The sequence below is a fragment of the Alosa pseudoharengus genome, unplaced genomic scaffold, assembly GCF_046254945.1.
Source record: "Alosa pseudoharengus isolate Yale_2024_CS ecotype anadromous, Long Island Sound unplaced genomic scaffold, YU_APseudo_1.1 YU_APseudo_1.1_scf_11, whole genome shotgun sequence".
NCBI classification, from domain to species: Eukaryota; Metazoa; Chordata; class Actinopteri; order Clupeiformes; family Clupeidae; genus Alosa; species Alosa pseudoharengus.
The window spans coordinates 4784601-4802520 of NW_027468576.1; the positions used below are offsets into that span (position 1 = coordinate 4784601).

At 39.5% G+C, this 17920-nt stretch overlaps 1 protein-coding gene across 5 annotated transcripts in view; it reads right to left on the reverse strand.

The window, feature by feature from the left end:
• Positions 1-446: 446 nt before the first annotated feature.
• Positions 447-17920, reverse strand: part of cep350 (centrosomal protein 350) — an 89161-nt gene continuing 71687 nt past the window's right edge. For all 5 annotated transcript variants that reach the window (XM_076277791.1, XM_076277789.1, XM_076277788.1 and 2 more), the window contains 14 exons: positions 16461-16548; positions 14635-14775; positions 14377-14534; positions 13816-13985; positions 12326-12495; positions 10011-10137; positions 7213-7373; positions 6931-7061; positions 6760-6842; positions 4848-6622; positions 4237-4713; positions 2049-2195; positions 1837-1959; positions 447-1720 (listed from right to left, as the gene is read on the reverse strand). In XM_076277791.1, coding sequence (XP_076133906.1) covers positions 1553-1720; positions 1837-1959; positions 2049-2195; positions 4237-4713; positions 4848-6622; positions 6760-6842; positions 6931-7061; positions 7213-7373; positions 10011-10137; positions 12326-12495; positions 13816-13985; positions 14377-14534; positions 14635-14775; positions 16461-16548 — 3919 coding nt within the window. In that variant the 3' untranslated portion in view covers positions 447-1552. The remainder of the gene's footprint in view (positions 1721-1836; positions 1960-2048; positions 2196-4236; positions 4714-4847; positions 6623-6759; positions 6843-6930; positions 7062-7212; positions 7374-10010; positions 10138-12325; positions 12496-13815; positions 13986-14376; positions 14535-14634; positions 14776-16460; positions 16549-17920) is intronic.

A 17920-nucleotide genomic window follows, 5' to 3' on the forward strand; every position in this document is an offset into this window, starting at 1 on the left:
AGACATGGCCTGAATATCTTTCTGTTTGAGATGTTTGTATTGCCCTGATGAAGGTCCTTTGACCAAAAGCTTGCAGTTTTTTTTTCATCAAAAGATTAAATATAAGTGTGCAATTTTTTCATTTCTTTTTTAATTTCTATGCTTTTTGTTTTTCTTGCACCATAGCACATCCTCTGGTTGTGAGTGTGGTGTGTGTGTCTAAAGTATTTGGGCCACTTTTGTTGGAGTAACAAATTAAATGTCACCTTTGAAGTATGGTTAGTACCTACAGGGTAATTCTCAAAAAAAAAAAAAAAGAATATTGAGGACCCCCCCCATTTATTAAAAAGTTTAAAAAGTGGAACTTCCGTATAGCTTCAGCAGATATAAAGTGAAATATTTCAAGACAGATTTTGTCTTCCACCTGAATATCTGGCCCATGAACTAAAATAAGCAGCACAGTAGGGTGGCTTTCAAGAAATCCACTTTATTTACATTTTCAAAAAATACTTTTTAAAATGTACATATCCAAGGCCAATATAGTTCAACGCAGTAAAATAACAATTGTGTACAATTGAAAAACAATTTCAAAGCAGTTGAGTTATATTGTGTACATTTCCATAAAACCTGAAACAAGCTTCAATTTCAGAAAGGTAATGACACCTTTCTATTATTAACACAGCATACAGTTAAAGACTGATCACAAAAGTGAACAAGTGCAACATCTCAGGATATTTTAGTAAGTCATGTCTAAATCCTAAATGGAAGAAAGAACTACTGTACTATGTACTATCTCTGTATGTATACACAAGATTTCCAAAATCATTGATACAAATGGAAAAGCCCTTGTTCACCATTATTTCTACAGTATACAAAAACCTCACCCTAAATCCTGCCTTGTGTGTAGCTCACATGTGTACATGCTTAACAAGATTAACTGTACCATCAGGCCAGAAGCCCATTCTAACATTAAAATGTTTTACCAATTCAATATTTTATACATGTAAATAGATTCATACAAATGGAAAACCTGGATATAATGAATCCACAGTGATTGGTTGAAATAGAATATAGCCAAATTGTACATAAACCTCAAATGTAAAATCAATTTATAAGAGGTAGCATAACCACTGCTTTAGAAGTTATCGATAACAATATCACCATACATTTTGTATCTAAATTACAAGTGACGGCAATGACTGACACATCTCTCGTTTTTTTTTTAATCAGAAGAAAACACAAGATTGTTAGGGGTAAGTTTACATGGTGATCAACCGATGTTCTGACATTTCATATATTCAATGCACATGAGGTTACCCTGTCACCTCCCATGTTAAAAGTTCATTTGATGTTTTGTCTTCTGATCATAAATCTGAAGTGTGCTGTGGAACATCGGTATATTAGCAACAATCATTTGGTTTGTCAAAATAAATCAAACTAAAGAGTGATTTTTATAAGGAGAACCACTCCATTGGCCACCAAAAAAAACAGACGTAGAATACTGACTTCATTGATCAAGACACTTAAATCTTGAAACAGACATGAAGTTCTTTTAAGTCAGGATATGCAGATTTCAGGAGGAAATAACTCTACTTGATCTCCTCTCCTGGATTTGGGTCAGCACATCCTCTGTGTCCTTTAACAAAGCATCAAAAATGCCATCAGCCAGCTGCGTCTTAACATATAATTCATCTTCGTCATAGTTCACCCACTGAGACTCTTCGTCATGCAACTCCTGGACCTTAAAGAGAGAGAAAACAGGGAATTCAAACTTTACTTTAATGCAGCAGTAGTTTTTTTTCTTCTAAAACAAGTGAGCAGAAAGCCAGACGATTGATTTCTCTACGACGTCTTTACCAATATATGATCGACTCGGTCACGCTTTTTCCTGCCAAACTTAAGCATTTTCTGCCAGTCAGTCTTCTGGTTGTGCTCTCTTTTCAAACCGTACAACTTTAAAACCTCTTCTGTAAGAAATGCCTGGAACAAAAATAAATAGGTTACAAATCATGTTGGAATCATAAAATATAATTTGAATATGACCAAATATCTTGTACAAGGTAACAAACCTGAACTGTTTGCATGTCCTTCATACATTTAATTCCATGAAAATATGAAGACTTGATGCGCTGAGGCTTCATCCATTGAGGCTGTTCTGTTTTATGATCCTTCGCAAATATGTCCTTAATAACCTCCCACGATAAATCAAAAACAGCCTGAAAAACAGATGCAATTATTGTAAAAGAGTCATTCTATGAAACGGGTGCCTTTTCCACTATAACATTTCCAAAATGTTCATCAAAAGTAAACTTCTTTTCAATGTATTCACAGCATTAAAGATAAGATCACCCTCCAAAAATCATATTTGCCCACCTCAGGCATGTACATTGTTTTACATTGAAAAATAATTGATGATTTATGATAAAATGGCTCTAGTTATCCACGTTTCTTGGGTGCTCTACAGTGTTTCCTCTATGTTTATTTCAGCATGGCGGCAGCAGCATGCTGAAAATAGCAGTTTAACAATAAACAGCAATGTTAATCCGAGGTACCTGTCTAGTTTTATACCATAAATATAGGCTATTGTTTTTATAGACATTACAGACAATAGTGCCATGCGCTATCAAGAGCTTTCAAGTGCTACGCATGTTTGTCAACATTGCAAAAACTACAATTTTCTTTTTGCTGCCACTGTTAAAAAAAAATCTAGCGGAAACACTGGCTCTACATAGGCAGACATTATTAAAAAGTTGTCTGTGTGATTTAATTTCAAGTAACAGTATGCTATTTACAGACAAAACAAGTTAATGTGATGGGGTGGTAAATCAAACCAAGGGACACAAAAAATAATAAAATATTTACCAAAAAACATGATTTTAATCTGAATAAATATGTCTAATGTCATTAGGAAAATATATTTAATTCTGAAAATAACAAATGTTAATGATAAGAATATAACATTTACATGGTGATATTTTAAATGTAAATGTCATGTTGGTCAACACGGACACATGGAAATTATGGCTTCTCGATTATGGCAAAAATCATAATCATGATTATTTTGGTCAAAATTTAAATCATGATATCATCGTTGAGTACATTAGCCACATCTCTTTCCACAATCTAAATATCACTAATAGGCTATAATAAAGAAAATAAGGAAAACAAGTGACTTCTGTCATGTTTGCAGGCTTGCCTACATTTCTGTGTGTATCTGTCCTAGTTGGCTCTCTGTCCCAGTATATTAGCAGCTTTTCTCTTTCTCCTCTCCTACATGTTTTCATTACTTATCTTTTCTTGGCTCTCTGCTTCAGCTGTACACATCGCTAGTTACAATTTCGGCGTGGTTCATGATGCTACCTATTATTAGTGAACCGACTGCATGAGCATACTCACACACAACTTAAAACGGCTTGAGTGGCCTGTACACACAAGATCGCACAGCCCTAATGGAAATGACCATGCACTTGTGAAAAATGGTTAAAAACAGTGTGATAAGTTAAGTTAAGAATAGTATTTTCTTGTACATCATGTAAACAAGAACCCTTGAATTATTAGCTTCAGGCTTTAGAAACAGACTTTGGCTTTAGTTTGTGCATTTCATCTGCTATCGACACAAATGGCACCCGTTTCAAAGAATGACCCAAAACCACTGTTCTTTTTTTTTTCTTAGAATAATGAACATGTTGTCCATGTCTAGCATGGCTAAAACCAGACCAATTCTGAATTGATCTCAATTGTGGAGCGTAACCAGCAGTGAAATTAAACTTAAGTTTGTAACAAACGCTCTCTAATGCTTCCGAAAGAGAGGGCTACAATACACATTAAAAGGTGGGGGGGCGACTATTTCATTACACTATGCTGACAATCAAAGTAGTGGACAGGCATTACACCAAAAATACAAACATGGATCGTCCACGCAATAAACCCAGGAAGTTTTACCAAACACGGTTGAATCACACAAAGACACAATCATTAAACCTCCGTGCTTTATAGAATCAGTTTACCGGCGGGTTAAGAAATCTAGGCCCGCTATACCTTCTAAAAGTAAACGGTAACACTAAAGCAAGAGGCTACACTGAGATTTTGAAGGAAAAGATAAAAAAAAAATTTGAGATTGGGATTACACTGCACTCTTTAGCCATTATCTTTCATTATGGGAAAGGAAGTGAGTAGGTTTTATAATCTAAGTCAGGATTAAAATCCTCAAATCTAAAGGTTGTTTTTCAACGCCTTCTGGTTATGGATTGACTTTACCTGTTTGTAGCTTTGCTTGCAGTAAGTGGCCTGGTCTTCACTCGTGGTATCCCCTCCTAAGAAATCTACTGAGGCCTGGGGTCTAGGAAATCCAGACAGTGATGCACCCATTCCCAACCTGCACTTGTCCCAGATTTCCTGAGTTGCAGCATACACAAGTTTTTCCATTTCTGGTATACCATGCGGCACAATCATGACAGGTCTCTCAGGTGTTGTGTTGGCTTGAAGAGGTAGCTCTGGCCTGGGAGGAGTCATCACCTGTTGTATTGGACCTGAGCCAAAAGCACCTGAAATACCTCCCTCCTGCCATATGTGGAGATGTTTCTGTCTTTGCTCTTTCCGAGAACTAAGACCAAAGTCCTCCTCAAACCAGTCTGGTTCATCTCCTAAAACATCCAACAGCTCTCGGCTAAGTTCCAGCTCAGCCAAGCGCTTAGCCAACTCCTGTTGCCCAGACGCATCCAACACAGGACTCTCCTATGGCAGAAAGGCCATTAATTGAGATTTGACACAATTACTCAAACTACAGAAATTCAAATATCTTGCTTCAGAGAGTTAATGTAGACACACACACACACACACACAATGAATAAAAAGGACTAGTTACTCACCTGTCGGTTATAAAGTTCTGGTGATGTTATATCCTCTTCCTCTTCATTGAACATAGAAAACTCATCCATCTTAATGTTGGTTGAAGGTAAGCCTGTCTTTGTAGAACCGCCATAATCATCTTTCTTCAGATTGGCATCTTCTATCTTCTTAAGTTTAGCTTTTTGTATCTGTTGGTACTGTTTCACAGCATCTGTCACACAGTTTTTAAAGAGCTGATCTGCAAATGTGTTGAAGCTCACTTTCTCATAATTGTTTGAAACCTCACACTGTTCATCACTTTTATCATCAGTAGAGATCTTGGTATCAAAGCCCTTTTCATTGCTTAGTGAGTCAAGAAAAGTCAAAAGTTCCACTTCCTGACCCTGCCCTTTCAAGTTTGACTTCCCTAAGGTAGGCAGGGGAGAATGTCTGTTTTCTGTCGAAACCAGGTTGATTTCTATGCTTTCTCCATTAATTAATGAGCACTTTTCATCTTTGGAGTTATCTGAAATGAGGTTAGAGTTAGTCGGTTCCCAATTCAAAACTGGTGCCACAGAATCTTTCTCTAATGTGGTTAGCTTGTTTTGTAGTTCACAAGATCCATCGGTTTGATCAAAGTGACCTTTGTCTCCAGTGTAAAACATCTCATCAGATTTTTGGCTGTCATCATCTACATGGCTTTGTTGTTGCAATTGGTCCTTCAAAGGCTCTTTGTGTGATGTGTCATCAACAAAAGAATCCTCATCATCTGTGGTGTCAACATCAGCATTACGACCCTCTTGAAGGCGAGAAATATGATTAGGAGAAACAAAGACACCATGGCCTGGTTTGCATTCAAAGTATACCACACTATCACAGGTTCCATCATTACTTCCTTCTGATGCATCAAGCTCCACTCCAGCCCAGAACCCCTTGGCAAACCTAGTTTGGCCTTTGAACCTTAAAGTACCTAATTGAAGATTCCTCACAAGGACTCTTTCACCAATACTGAATCCATCCATTTTGTCCACTGCTGACAAAACCTGTGAATTAGAAGTGGACGATTCTGTGGATATTCCAGAGATTAAGTCCTCTTCTCCATCCTGATGTATGGATTTTGCACTTTGGCTCTTGAGGTCAAGAAGGTGTTCAGAGTGGACATCACTAATCGATTTTGATTTTGAGGAAAGCTCTTCACCAATTTCATCCTCACTAATTGTTACAGACTTGTGGAATGATTTTCTTTGCTCTTCTGGAGTGGAGGGTGAAGAATGTTTGCCCAAAGCCATTAGGGAAGACTCTGCCAAGGACTCAAAATCATCATTATAACCATCAGCTGAGGTTTTATGCTCCACTGGAGACATTTGATTTGGTAGGGAGGGTGTGGTTTCAACATCATCTGTACCATTGTGAGACTCATCCTCAGGCTTGAGCTTAGAAGCACTATTCTGGCCATTTACTCTGCGGGACTCTTCAGCATGGTCTTTGCTACTCAGTGAGTGCAACTTCTTGACATCAGGCTCTGCAACAAGTTCCAGACTAAGGAAGACATCGGAGAGGTGAGCATGCTCACTTGTGGATTTTTCAGACTTCAGAGATTCTACTTCTGTTGTTACCTCTGCTTTATGTTTAGATAAAATGTTTTCACTGCCAGATTGTACTGTGGACAATGCCTGTGATGTATGCCTAGGCTGGGACTCAGATGACACCAGACTCTTTGGACTGTTAGAGAGGTCTGGACTACCCAAAACTGGTGTTGGAGTCACAGTGGGAGGATCTTCATCAGACAAACTCTCCTCATGGATCAAGCCTTGACCTGAAAATAAATACACGATGGAACAGACGTACAACAATAAATTAAGAGTTACGGTAATTACACATAAAAACATCTTTAAATTGACACCATACATACAACATGCCAAAACAATAAAAAGAATAGTATCTTTAACATACCTCTATTTACTTGAAAATCTGAGATGGTCTGGTCACTTTCCACAGACTTTGTGCCATCTTCAGAACTGTTGCTTGTTTCTGGCCTGAGTAAGGGTGAATTCAAGGAAACTTAACACAAATATATTATTACTACCAATTATATTCATATGAAATAAATCTTAATAAACAGACCTTTGAGGTGGAGATGATTTGATTCTTGTTTTTTCTGTTGTAAGCTTGTTGATTTCTGGTTTAATTGTCAATGTAATTCCCTGGTCTTTACTCAACTCTGATTTGGTCTTCTTAATGAAGTCATTATATGACTTAAAAGGTAAAACAAAGTAGTAGTATATGATTAACAAAGTAGTAGTACATGATTAACATGATTCAAATGTCAAATAAGCATACAGAAACTATGATTGAGGAATACAAAGATAAAATTCAAGAGTAATTAACCATTGAAGGACTACACACCTCTAGCTGTTTCAGGAGATTAGCCTCCTGAGCCTTAAGTCGCTCTTTCTGGCGTTTCTTCTGTTCTTTTTTCAACTGATGCACAACGGTTTTGCGCTTTCGTAGTTCCTCCTTGAGAGCAGAAATGCGGCTCTCAATACTGCTCTGATCTGATGCCGACTCTGAAAAAGAGCAGGAATCCTTAAGATACCTTGTTCTTCATAATGTTACGTCCACTCACACAATTGATACTTTAATAGTGCACAGCAACTTATGTCACTTAACTGGTAAATTGAAGTATCAGTGCCATAATTTAAAGCAAAAACATTCCATTCAAGTTGATGTATCACACATGTTATGACCACTGCATGATGTTACCTGGGCCCGAGCTCATTTAAGATGGACTAAGGTGAAGTGGAAAATTGTCCTGTGGTCAGAACAAATCAAAATTGGCCGTCTTTTTTTGGAAATGGTCGCCATATGCTCTGGGCTAAAGGAGGCAAGGACCATTCAGCTTAGGGCAGCACGATTTGGGGGAAATGTCCAACTGCTCTTTTTTCTGACAGATATTGCGATTGCGATCTGATCTTGTGATATAATTTTTGAAAGTCAAGCTTCAGTTCAATATTCCTAATTCCATTAGAAGTAGGCTATCTACAACGGCAGTTAAAGCAACACCAAAGAACTTTCCCTCTGTTGCACGCACGCTATTTGTTTATCCAGCACCGGCTTTGCAAATAACGATGTCCACAGACAAGGTAGAATATTTTGCATGACTTATAAAAGTACGATGTATAGCGACATCAGATGCAAGTCAAATTTGTAGTTTCTTATGTCTCATTCCATCGAACTGCAGAATCACCTTGTTACGAGTGATGAACCACTGAAACGATTTTGGAAACATTATTTTAAGGTACAAAAAACTCTTTGGTGTTGCTTAAGTAAAATAAAATATATCCCATCTCTAGGGGAAGCTCTAGAGTCGCTAAAATACCTGAAACTGCATAGTATACCTTTAAGATACCATGAGAAGGCTAACATCAATATTTAATTGGTTAGGGATAGAGATGGAAACGGTAGAGAAGCTGCTGTTGGAGATGGGAGAATCTAAAATAAAAAAAGACACTCCTTCAGGAAAAGTGGAATATGGGAAGTATTTGGAGAGGTTCATAAATATGACAGCAGTGCTGGTTATGTTCTATGCACTTCTTGTAGTGTTGTAGTACTTGAGTCCGGTCTTGGTCTCGAGATCAGTCTTGTCTCGGAATTGAAAGCAAAAAATCTTGGTTTTCACTCTGTCTCAGCCTCAGCTCTATTCTACTCCTCTTTGTACTGTTTTTACCGCACATACACGTATTGTTTTACTACTCCTATAATGTTACTGTTACTACCCTGCACATACTGTATCTGTCTATACGGTTCATACTGAATATCCATATTTATTATTTTTTATAATATTACTGTTAATACACTGCATACATACACTGCACATATCTGTACATGATGTTCATATACTGTTCTTACTGCATATCCATATCTATTCTGCTCTTATAAGGCTAGTACAAAGCTTCGCACTTGTAACCGGAGGGTTGCCGGTTCGAACCCCAACCAGTAGGCACGGCTGAAGTGCCCTTGAGCAAGGCACCTAACCCCTCACTGCTCCCTGAGCACCGCTGTTGTTGCAGGCAGCTCACTGCCCCGGGATTAGTGTGTACTTCACCTCACTGTGTGTTCACTGTGTGCTGAGTGTGTGTCACTAATTCACGGATTGGGATAAATGCAGAGACCAAATTTCCCTCACGGGATCAAGAGTATACTTATACTTATTTAATTTATATTAGGGGAATTCCAAGCAAACTGTCACTTCCATAACACCAACTAAATGCAATGGTATTTGTATGATGCAAATGATTATGTGAAAAGTTTTTCATGTAAGTTCTACAACCAAGAAGAGTGAATGCTCAAATGTCAAGTAATCATCATTCACATCATACCATACCATGGCATTGTGTTGGCATTATGGGCGTGACAGTTTTGCATGGAATTGCCCATTGCTGTAAACCATACCACTTTCTTAACTGTATACTACTGTCTACACTGCACTATATGCCTTATACAAAGTATAGACAGGTGGTATATTATATCACATTGCACTTATCTGCTTCTTGTACTCTGCACAATGACAATAAAGTTGAATTGAATCTAATCTAATCTAATCTAATCTAATCTAATATAATGCATGTTGTTTTGGACAAAAGTGTCTGCTAATAATTTAATATATAACCGTAAACAAATGGGACTTCCTGAGCAATCGCTGACTGCACCTTTAATGTAAGACATCATCAAACAAGCAAACTATATGGGTCATTCTGTGTCTAATCACATAAGGTTTTTGCTGCACCGTCTCAGATTTTGTTCAAACCTTGTCTGTATCAAGAATGGGTCCCAAAACCAAGGCCTAAAAAATATTTCTGTTCAAATCCTACTGTATGTCTTTATATGATTTTCAGCCCTTGAAATTACTTCAGTTTTACAGCCTGAAAATCACATTATCTGCGAAGCGATGTTTGGGCATTAATTTAATGAAAAGTATTATTCATAGGCAGCCCAAACTTTGTAGGGTGTAAGACAAAGATGTTGTCAGTATGACTGAACCATTATAAGTTTGTATGCAATGCTCCAATCAGTTACTCGATCTCCACTGACTTTTTATGTTGCAAGACAATGTCTCCATGGCATTTTTTGTTTTGTGCATGGCAGAAAAAACAGATTGATGTTATGTTTAGAGAACCTGAAATGTTCAAATATCCTCTACTCACTTTTCACAGATGAGATCTGGTCACTAGAGCAGATCTGCCTCACGCTGCCAGAACTGGTACTGATATTGCCTCCACTGCTGCTTTCCAGGTGGTGTGATGGGCTAAAAATAGTTTTTCCTGAAGGAGACTAGGAAGTAAAGATAGTTATGTTACTTGGCATACACTTTTGTTCACTTTACACTTTACATCTTAAAATGTCTATCAAATGTGTCTGTACGTAGCTCAGGACGAGCTTGAAGCCAAAATCAGGGAACATGCGTGCCTCTACAGGCATTTCATGTACCCTAGCCCACATCTTAAATAAACATGAAGTTTGAATAGTCAGTTTGAGAAGAGAGGGAAGTTACCTTGGCTAGGCTACCAGTGAGAGTTCGTGAATTTTTAATAGTTTGCTGGAAAAGTTAACAAAGTTACCAGTGAGAGTTGTAACACAGGGAATTAAGATGTGTTACAACTCTCACTGGTACAACATCGTCAAACTATGACCTCCGTAATTTCATTCTCTATGGCGAGCCTATGTAATACTCTTTTTGTCCACTGGTGGTTGTTTTGGCGCTGTTTTGCGTTTGCCATTGAAAACGGAATGAAATGTAGGCCTACCTTAGCCTGGCTAACGTCAGACCTCATCTCATTGAGATGGGGTCTGGGAACTAGACATTCATATTAAATTGCAGTAGCCTATGATTAAATGTGACTAAGGTAGACTGCTGTTGTTCACAGAACTAAGCTATTTATGGTTACTGATATACTCCGAGTCTCTGGCCCTCTCTTAGAGCCAGGCATAGTGAGCTGGCCCCCGGAAGAAAACGTTTGGGGACCACTGCTCTACGGTGTAAAGTAGGTACCAATAGCCTTTTCACAACAGCGCCACCTCTGTTCAGGAGAATATTGCAACTAGTGTCGCGACTACCACGCGCGAGTATAAATAGTTACGTTGCTCCTGTGATGTCACATTGTCGTGCTACAGGTCGGGCATGGCGAGTATAGTCTGCACATTACTGTCCCATGCAACTTGCCTACTGTCCCGCACCACTCGCCCCCTTCCAGTTGCCTACTGTCCCACACCACTGGCCTACCGTCCTGCGCCACTCTTCCCTGCCAAATGACTACTGTGCTGTGCCATTCACCTACTGTCTCATGCCACTTGCTTACGGTTCTTTATCACTTGTCTACTGTCTTGTACCATTTGCCTACTGTCCCATGCCATTTGCCCCTGCCAGTTGCCTACGGTCCCACACCACTGCCCCATGCTACTCGCCTACTGTCCTGTGCTACCTTAAAAAAATAAAATAAAAAAATAACTGTTAAGAAACTATAAAATTCAGGCCTTCAACAGACTGGGCACTGCTAATGATTCCATATTTTCTCCATCTGTGTTTGTGAGCTCTAGCCTGATGTAGTCAACTCAATTCTATTCAGAATTTGAGTCTGGACCTGGAGCATTGGGACATGATTATGGGGGCGTGTTTAAACCGATACGGGGAAAAAATGCCTCTGCACACAATTGAATAGACCTAACCAATCAGAGCAACGAAACAGCCTACCGTGAATCCTGTAAGGACAACAGCCAAAACATCCTTCTCTATAAATGCCTTAATCGCTGTGTTCTGTTCATTTTTTAAAGTTATTGCACTGTTAATATCTTGTACAGATGCGAGAGCGACATCTAAACATTTAGCTTCTCTAGCGACAAGCTTTTCCACTGTAAACAACAAAATCAACCGAAGCATGCTCAGGTCACGTGAAAGAATAGGCACCGTTGCTCATCTGTCCTTAATTGTGTAATAGCCTAGATGATTTGCCTAGATGATTTGATTGGTTGGCTGATTTTCACAAGGGCATAAAAGCTTGTCAATGGAGCAAGGCCAGACTTTGAATTTGAATTTCCCGACTTCAAATATTGTAGACGGGGTTAAATTCGGGCTGGCTTCCAGGTTATGCGATCATAATTTTCCCTTGGTGACTGACGTGTGAGAACTGCGTACACTCAATCCCTCTTTATTTCAAAAAGCCACTGTCTGTTTAGGATCTGGCAACACACATCAGCAAAGCTGCCATTGTGAACATTTCACTGTGACTTAAGTAAAACCCCTCTTTCATTAGGTCCACGACACTCCCAGAAGGCTAAACCTTCTGAGAGAAATAATGGGACATTAATGGAGCTGTGTTTACTCTGATATCAGAGTACTGAATGAGCACCCCACACCCTGAAAGACGAGAATCTTGCTGTTCTGATTCACACATAAGTATTTGCGGTCATTGTTACATCAAAACATCAAAATAAAAGCTTCAAGTAGGAATGCCTGAAAACTCACCAGGTCTCTTTGTGATGCATCAGACTCCTGGGAAAAGGAAGCACCTGCATGTTGGCTGCTAAGCTGACTTTGGGTCAAATCAGAATGCCCAGTTAGCTTCTCAGTTGAGGGAATATCTGAGGATCCACTGTACATTGAAAGCACTGTTGATGCTTTCTGCACTACAGCATCTGTGAGGACAGAAATTTGTGAGTGAAGAACTGGGCTAACCAGTAACCACCTTTCATTGTGCAATGATTGTACCTTATAACAGCTTCAAATTAATTTTGATGGTGTATGGTAATTTACAGATTAGTGTGTCTGTGCTTTACCTTATGAATTCCATTACCCTGAAATGCCTGTCTGTAAACCCATGAGAATTAGCAAATGCTATCATACAACACTAGAAACCATCAAATATGCAGCTTCTACAAGTATCAATATGGTGACTACAGCTAGTGGCACAGCTGACTACTAATAGCAGCTCACTATAGTCAGTGCTGTTATCAAAGCACAGCTGAAGTAGTTTGCAATGTAGAAGGGGGTCACTTGCGCTTCAGCCTGGTTGGTGCTCACGGAACAATACCAGGACCGGAGCACTCAATGCTTAACATGTTTTTATTTGTGCAAACTGACTAACGTTTCGACACCCATGCGTCTTCGTCAGAGTCAAAACGAACTGTCAAAAAAAGGTGCCGCGTCAAAAAACACGGCACCTTTTCAAAATACTATTCCCGTTGCACATCAGCAATATCGTCAGTGAATTTTAGGCTAGCAGTACTTACAGGCTTACCGTACCGAAAAAAATAAACGGACTGTGACTAAAACCGAGGTACACACTGAACCGTGATGTTTTTGTACATTACACTGCTACTATTTATGGTTATAGATATCCCTACATTCCTTCAAACAGTTGCCTTAATCTCTCTTATTCTGAAAAAGAAATGTCTGAATATCAGCTGGCTTCAGGTCCAACTGATTCTTAGCTCTAAGGTTGTAATATATAATTCAATTAAGTTAATGTAAGCTGATGTGCTACAAGGCTGGCAAGCTTTCCATTACCAGTAGCAAAATATTTGATGGGCTAACATTAACAAACGTTACTGTAGCAACTAGTTACCCAATGCTAAGTCAGTTATATAGCATATCATGTTGTTGGCAGCAAACAAGATCTCTCTCAAAACTAATGTCCGCTGTAGTAGCACTGTGACAATATGTGGTGTGACATGGCATCCATCAATCAATATGTGGATTAAAATTGGCTTATTTTAACAGAATAAGGGGAATATTGTATTTATTTGCTGGACATATAATGCTGAAAAAGGACCTTGATGATGTGTGGTTAGCCAATTCAAATTCCTTCCTAGCACAATTATAATTCAAATCTAGTTGAAGTACTACCTAATTTTGAAATCTAGCACCCAGTTTCAATTAACCAATCACACCATTACAGAGCACTGTTTCTTCTCTGTGTATAAGGTTGATAATATCAGTAAGTGATCTACATGTACCTTTTTGGTGAGGGATCACTTCAGGCATATCCCTGTCCCAGGCAGACATAGCCTGCCTCTCCATCCTGCGAATCTCCCTCTCTTCAGAATCAAGACGCTGCTTCCACTGCAAGAGCTCCTCTGCATAGCTGCGACGCTGCATAAGTTGCTGCTCTCTCTTTGTCAGGAACCTAAGAACAACAGGGTAAGAAGGTTGTGGTAAAAAATACCAGTATGAAAATAACCATTATACAAACACTCTATATACAATTACTAGGTACAGGTAAAACACACCAGGCTGGCCAGTGCAATGTGTACATTATTATTGCACATGTCTGTAATACCTGAAACACTTTTTTATGGTAGTAATCTGCAAAAGCCTTTCAGTACATCATGCTGGACAACCTCTGCTTTTACTTGTTGAAGCTGATGAGGTATTACTTATTATGTTCTCTTTGGCTGACTACAAGCTTGCAAGGATTGGAATCCCAGTTTCCATTACCCTAATCTGCATTTGTATCCCCAGGATCTATTCCACCGTCAATACTTAAATTAAAGTAATGTAATGAAAGGGGATATTACTTTTCATCCATGTGGCTGTGCATCTTCTTCAGCCTCTGCATAATGCTGCTAGTTTCACTACCCGACATAGAAAGGGGAGATGTGCTACGTGAGTTAGCATCAGTTATGGTCATATTGGAAAGGACAGGTTCCTCCATTGTTTCAAAGCTGGTGGGCTCCTGTAGAGGAAGTCAAACATATTTCAATGAAAGGTTTATTACAGCTTAGTATGGTGAATTTTTAATATTGACGACTGAGGGAGTTGCAATTAATACTGACCACGTGGCAAGCACTTTTTAACCGCTCTCGTAGTCTGAGGGTGGTGGAGCGCATACGCTCAATTTCTTCCTGTTGTTTCAGCAGTAACTGTCTCTCCTTACGTGCAGCTTTATTGGCCTCCTGAAGTCTCTTAATCTCTGCCTAAGTGAGCAATGACAAGACATTACATTACATTACAAGCTTCCTGTTGGACGTGGTGAAATCCAACCAAGTAAAGTTGATCTGATATGATGATCCTGACCATTGCCTGCATTTGGAGCTCCTCGGCAACACCCATACATAACCCAGTATTCTCTATAGATTTTTTTCAGCAGCAGGGATAGGCCGGTCCGCTGTCACAACATTTGCTATAATGCTATTCGCCTTCGTTTCTAGCCTGCATTGATTAATTTGTCTGAAACTCTACAGGTTACTGATTATTATTAGCCTGGGTGCCAGCCGAACTTAGCCCCGCCCACAACATTTGAGGTCGGGAAGTTCGTCTGGCATTGCTCCGTTGTGGAGCAACTATGCTCAAACCAGAGCTGTTCGGACCAATCAAATCGGGCTTTACGATGATGGACAGGTGAGCAACAGCGCCTGGTCTATCACGTCATCTGAGCATGCTTAAGTTGATTTTGTTTGCAACAAAAACGTTGTGGCTAGAAGGAGATGGTTCTAAGACCCCATATGGAAAAATGCATATTATTTCAATGAGGTTTTATCACTGAAAACGATTATTTCTGAAAACTTTGGCTAAAGTTGAGATGTGGGAAAATCATGGTTTCACTCTCATCAAGGGAAAACAGCATGTTGCATTGTGATGTTGTTCCCTCGTTCGTTTGAAATCTCTGATTGACCACCTGTTCGAGGGATTTGCGACAGCCTTCCCCAGCTGTTAATGTTTGTAGCATATCTGTGTTCAACTGAATTATTTTTAAAAACAGAGGGGAAATATCAGTTTTACCTATAGCCTACCCTGCTACGTATCTCTAAAAATTTCACTGACGCGTGAGGCATTTGTGGAGAAGAAGGATGGTTTGTGTGTTTTTCCTACATCTCACGGTAAGCAATTTTGTTGCTCTGATTGATTAGGTCTATCCAATTGAGTGCAGAGGCATTCCCCCCCTGTATCGGTTGAAACACGCCCCAATTACGTCCCAATGGAGCAGTATCAGACTCATATTCTGACTAGAATTTGAGTATGAAAACGTCAGGCTAGATTATTATAGTAATGATGATATTCACATGCACAAAAGCATGTCTGTCATTTCACTGCAATTCCTAGACATTTCATCAGATTCGTTTCAGGAAGTATAAGTATAAGTATATATACTCTTTTGATCCCGTGAGGGGAAATTTGGTCTCTGCATTTATCCCAATCCGTGAATTAGTGAAACACACACTAATCCCGGCCCAGTGAGCTGCCTGGTACAACAGCGGCGCTCGGGGAGCAGTGAGGGGTTAGGTGCCTTGCTCAAGGGCACTTCAGCCGTTCCCACTGGTCGCGGTTCGAACCGGCAACCCTCCGGTTACAGGTCCTAACCAGTGCTAACCAGTGGGCCACGGCTGCTCTCTGAGAATTTGTTTCCACCCACCAAGTGAGTAAGTGCTCCCAATGTACCAATGTAAAATGCCCAAATCTGATGTGTAGTTTTAGACACCCACGCCACATGTGAGTGCATTGTTGTATTAAGAATTGTAATAGCTGCTTGCAGCTATATTTCTTTATTAGATCAGATATTCATTGACACTAGTGAGGGTGCAGTGAAGGCTTTGGAGGGCCTGGTATCCAAGGGCACAGACCAAAACAATTATAATTATAATATGCAACTATAAAAGATGACCTGCTCCTGCTGCAGCTTCAGCAACAATACTCTTTGCTTCTTCCTTATTGGTGGCATCTTGTCATCTTCCCCTTTATCCCTGAGACGCCTGTAGAATACATAACAGTACAAATTTCAGGGTTGCTCAAAGTTCACAAGGTGTCACAGATTACAAACTCATAACTAAGGAACAAAGCCATTTAGAGTGATAGGACCAAAACTGAACTTTATGGTCACAAACATAATTGCTATGTTTAGAGAGGAGTAAACAAGGCCTATGACAGAAAAAGGACCATCCCTTCAGTGAAGCATGGAGGTTTTGAGGGTGTGTGAGCTACAAAGGCACAGGGAATTCAGTCAAAGTTGGCATGTAGAATGCAGCACTTTATCAGAAGATATTAGAGGACAATTTGGACTCATCAGCCCAAAACCTAACCTACTTTGATTTTCTAACATGACAATGGTCCAAACCACAAGGTCAAGTCGACCCTTCAGTGGCTACAGCAGAAAGAAATAAAAGTTCTGCAGTGGTCATCGAAGTCTGCTGACCACAATATCATTGAGCTACTGCATTGTTAGAAATCTCAAACGTCCAATTCAAGCAAACACAACCCAAGAATTTATGGGACCTGGATGCGTTTTGTCAAGAAGAATGGGCCTCTCTACCATCTGAGAAAATAAAGGTACTCATTCAGACCTATTTCAAAAAACTACAAGCCATCATTGATATTAAAGATATGGGACAATACACAGTAAGTAGAATTAAGGGTTTGTAAACTTTTGAAGAGGGATCATCTCATTATTTTCTTTGTTGCTATGTTTTGTTTAAAGGAACACGTCGACTTCTGTAGGACTTTAGCTTATTTACTGTATTCCCCAGAGTTAGATAAGTCGATACATACCCTTCACATCTCTGTGTGTTTAGTTACTCGGTGTGATGCACCCACCACTAACCTAGCTTATGTAAGGATCCTAATTACCAGGCTGATGATAATCCTTTCAATCATATATGGACTCTTGATCAGCTACTAAGTGTGGGCCTATTGTGGGCCTACTGTCACATGTCCACAGGAACAGTTAACTATAGAGACAGGAAATGTAATCAAATGTATACCTTGTCATGTCTTGATTGATTCACTTTCACTACAACAATGGTCTCAAGTCTCATCAAAGTACTCCTCATGTGATCCCAAATCAGCTGACCTCCAACCATGTGATCCATATCAGTGTAACCAAACATAAACTGGGTAGCCTATTTAAGGGAAGTTGACACATCATTCTAGGAGCTATTCTGTAGTCAGAATCTCCCGCACCACCTTGGTGTGTAGCCATCATCCTCTGAGCTGGTATGTTCATTCTCTGGTTGTTTCAAATGGTTTCCTAAATGTTCCTTTAACCTGTTTTCGTAACTTTCACATTATTCATTTAGATGTACTTTTTCTTCGCACACTATTCTTGCGTCTAATTAAATAGCTAGAAGG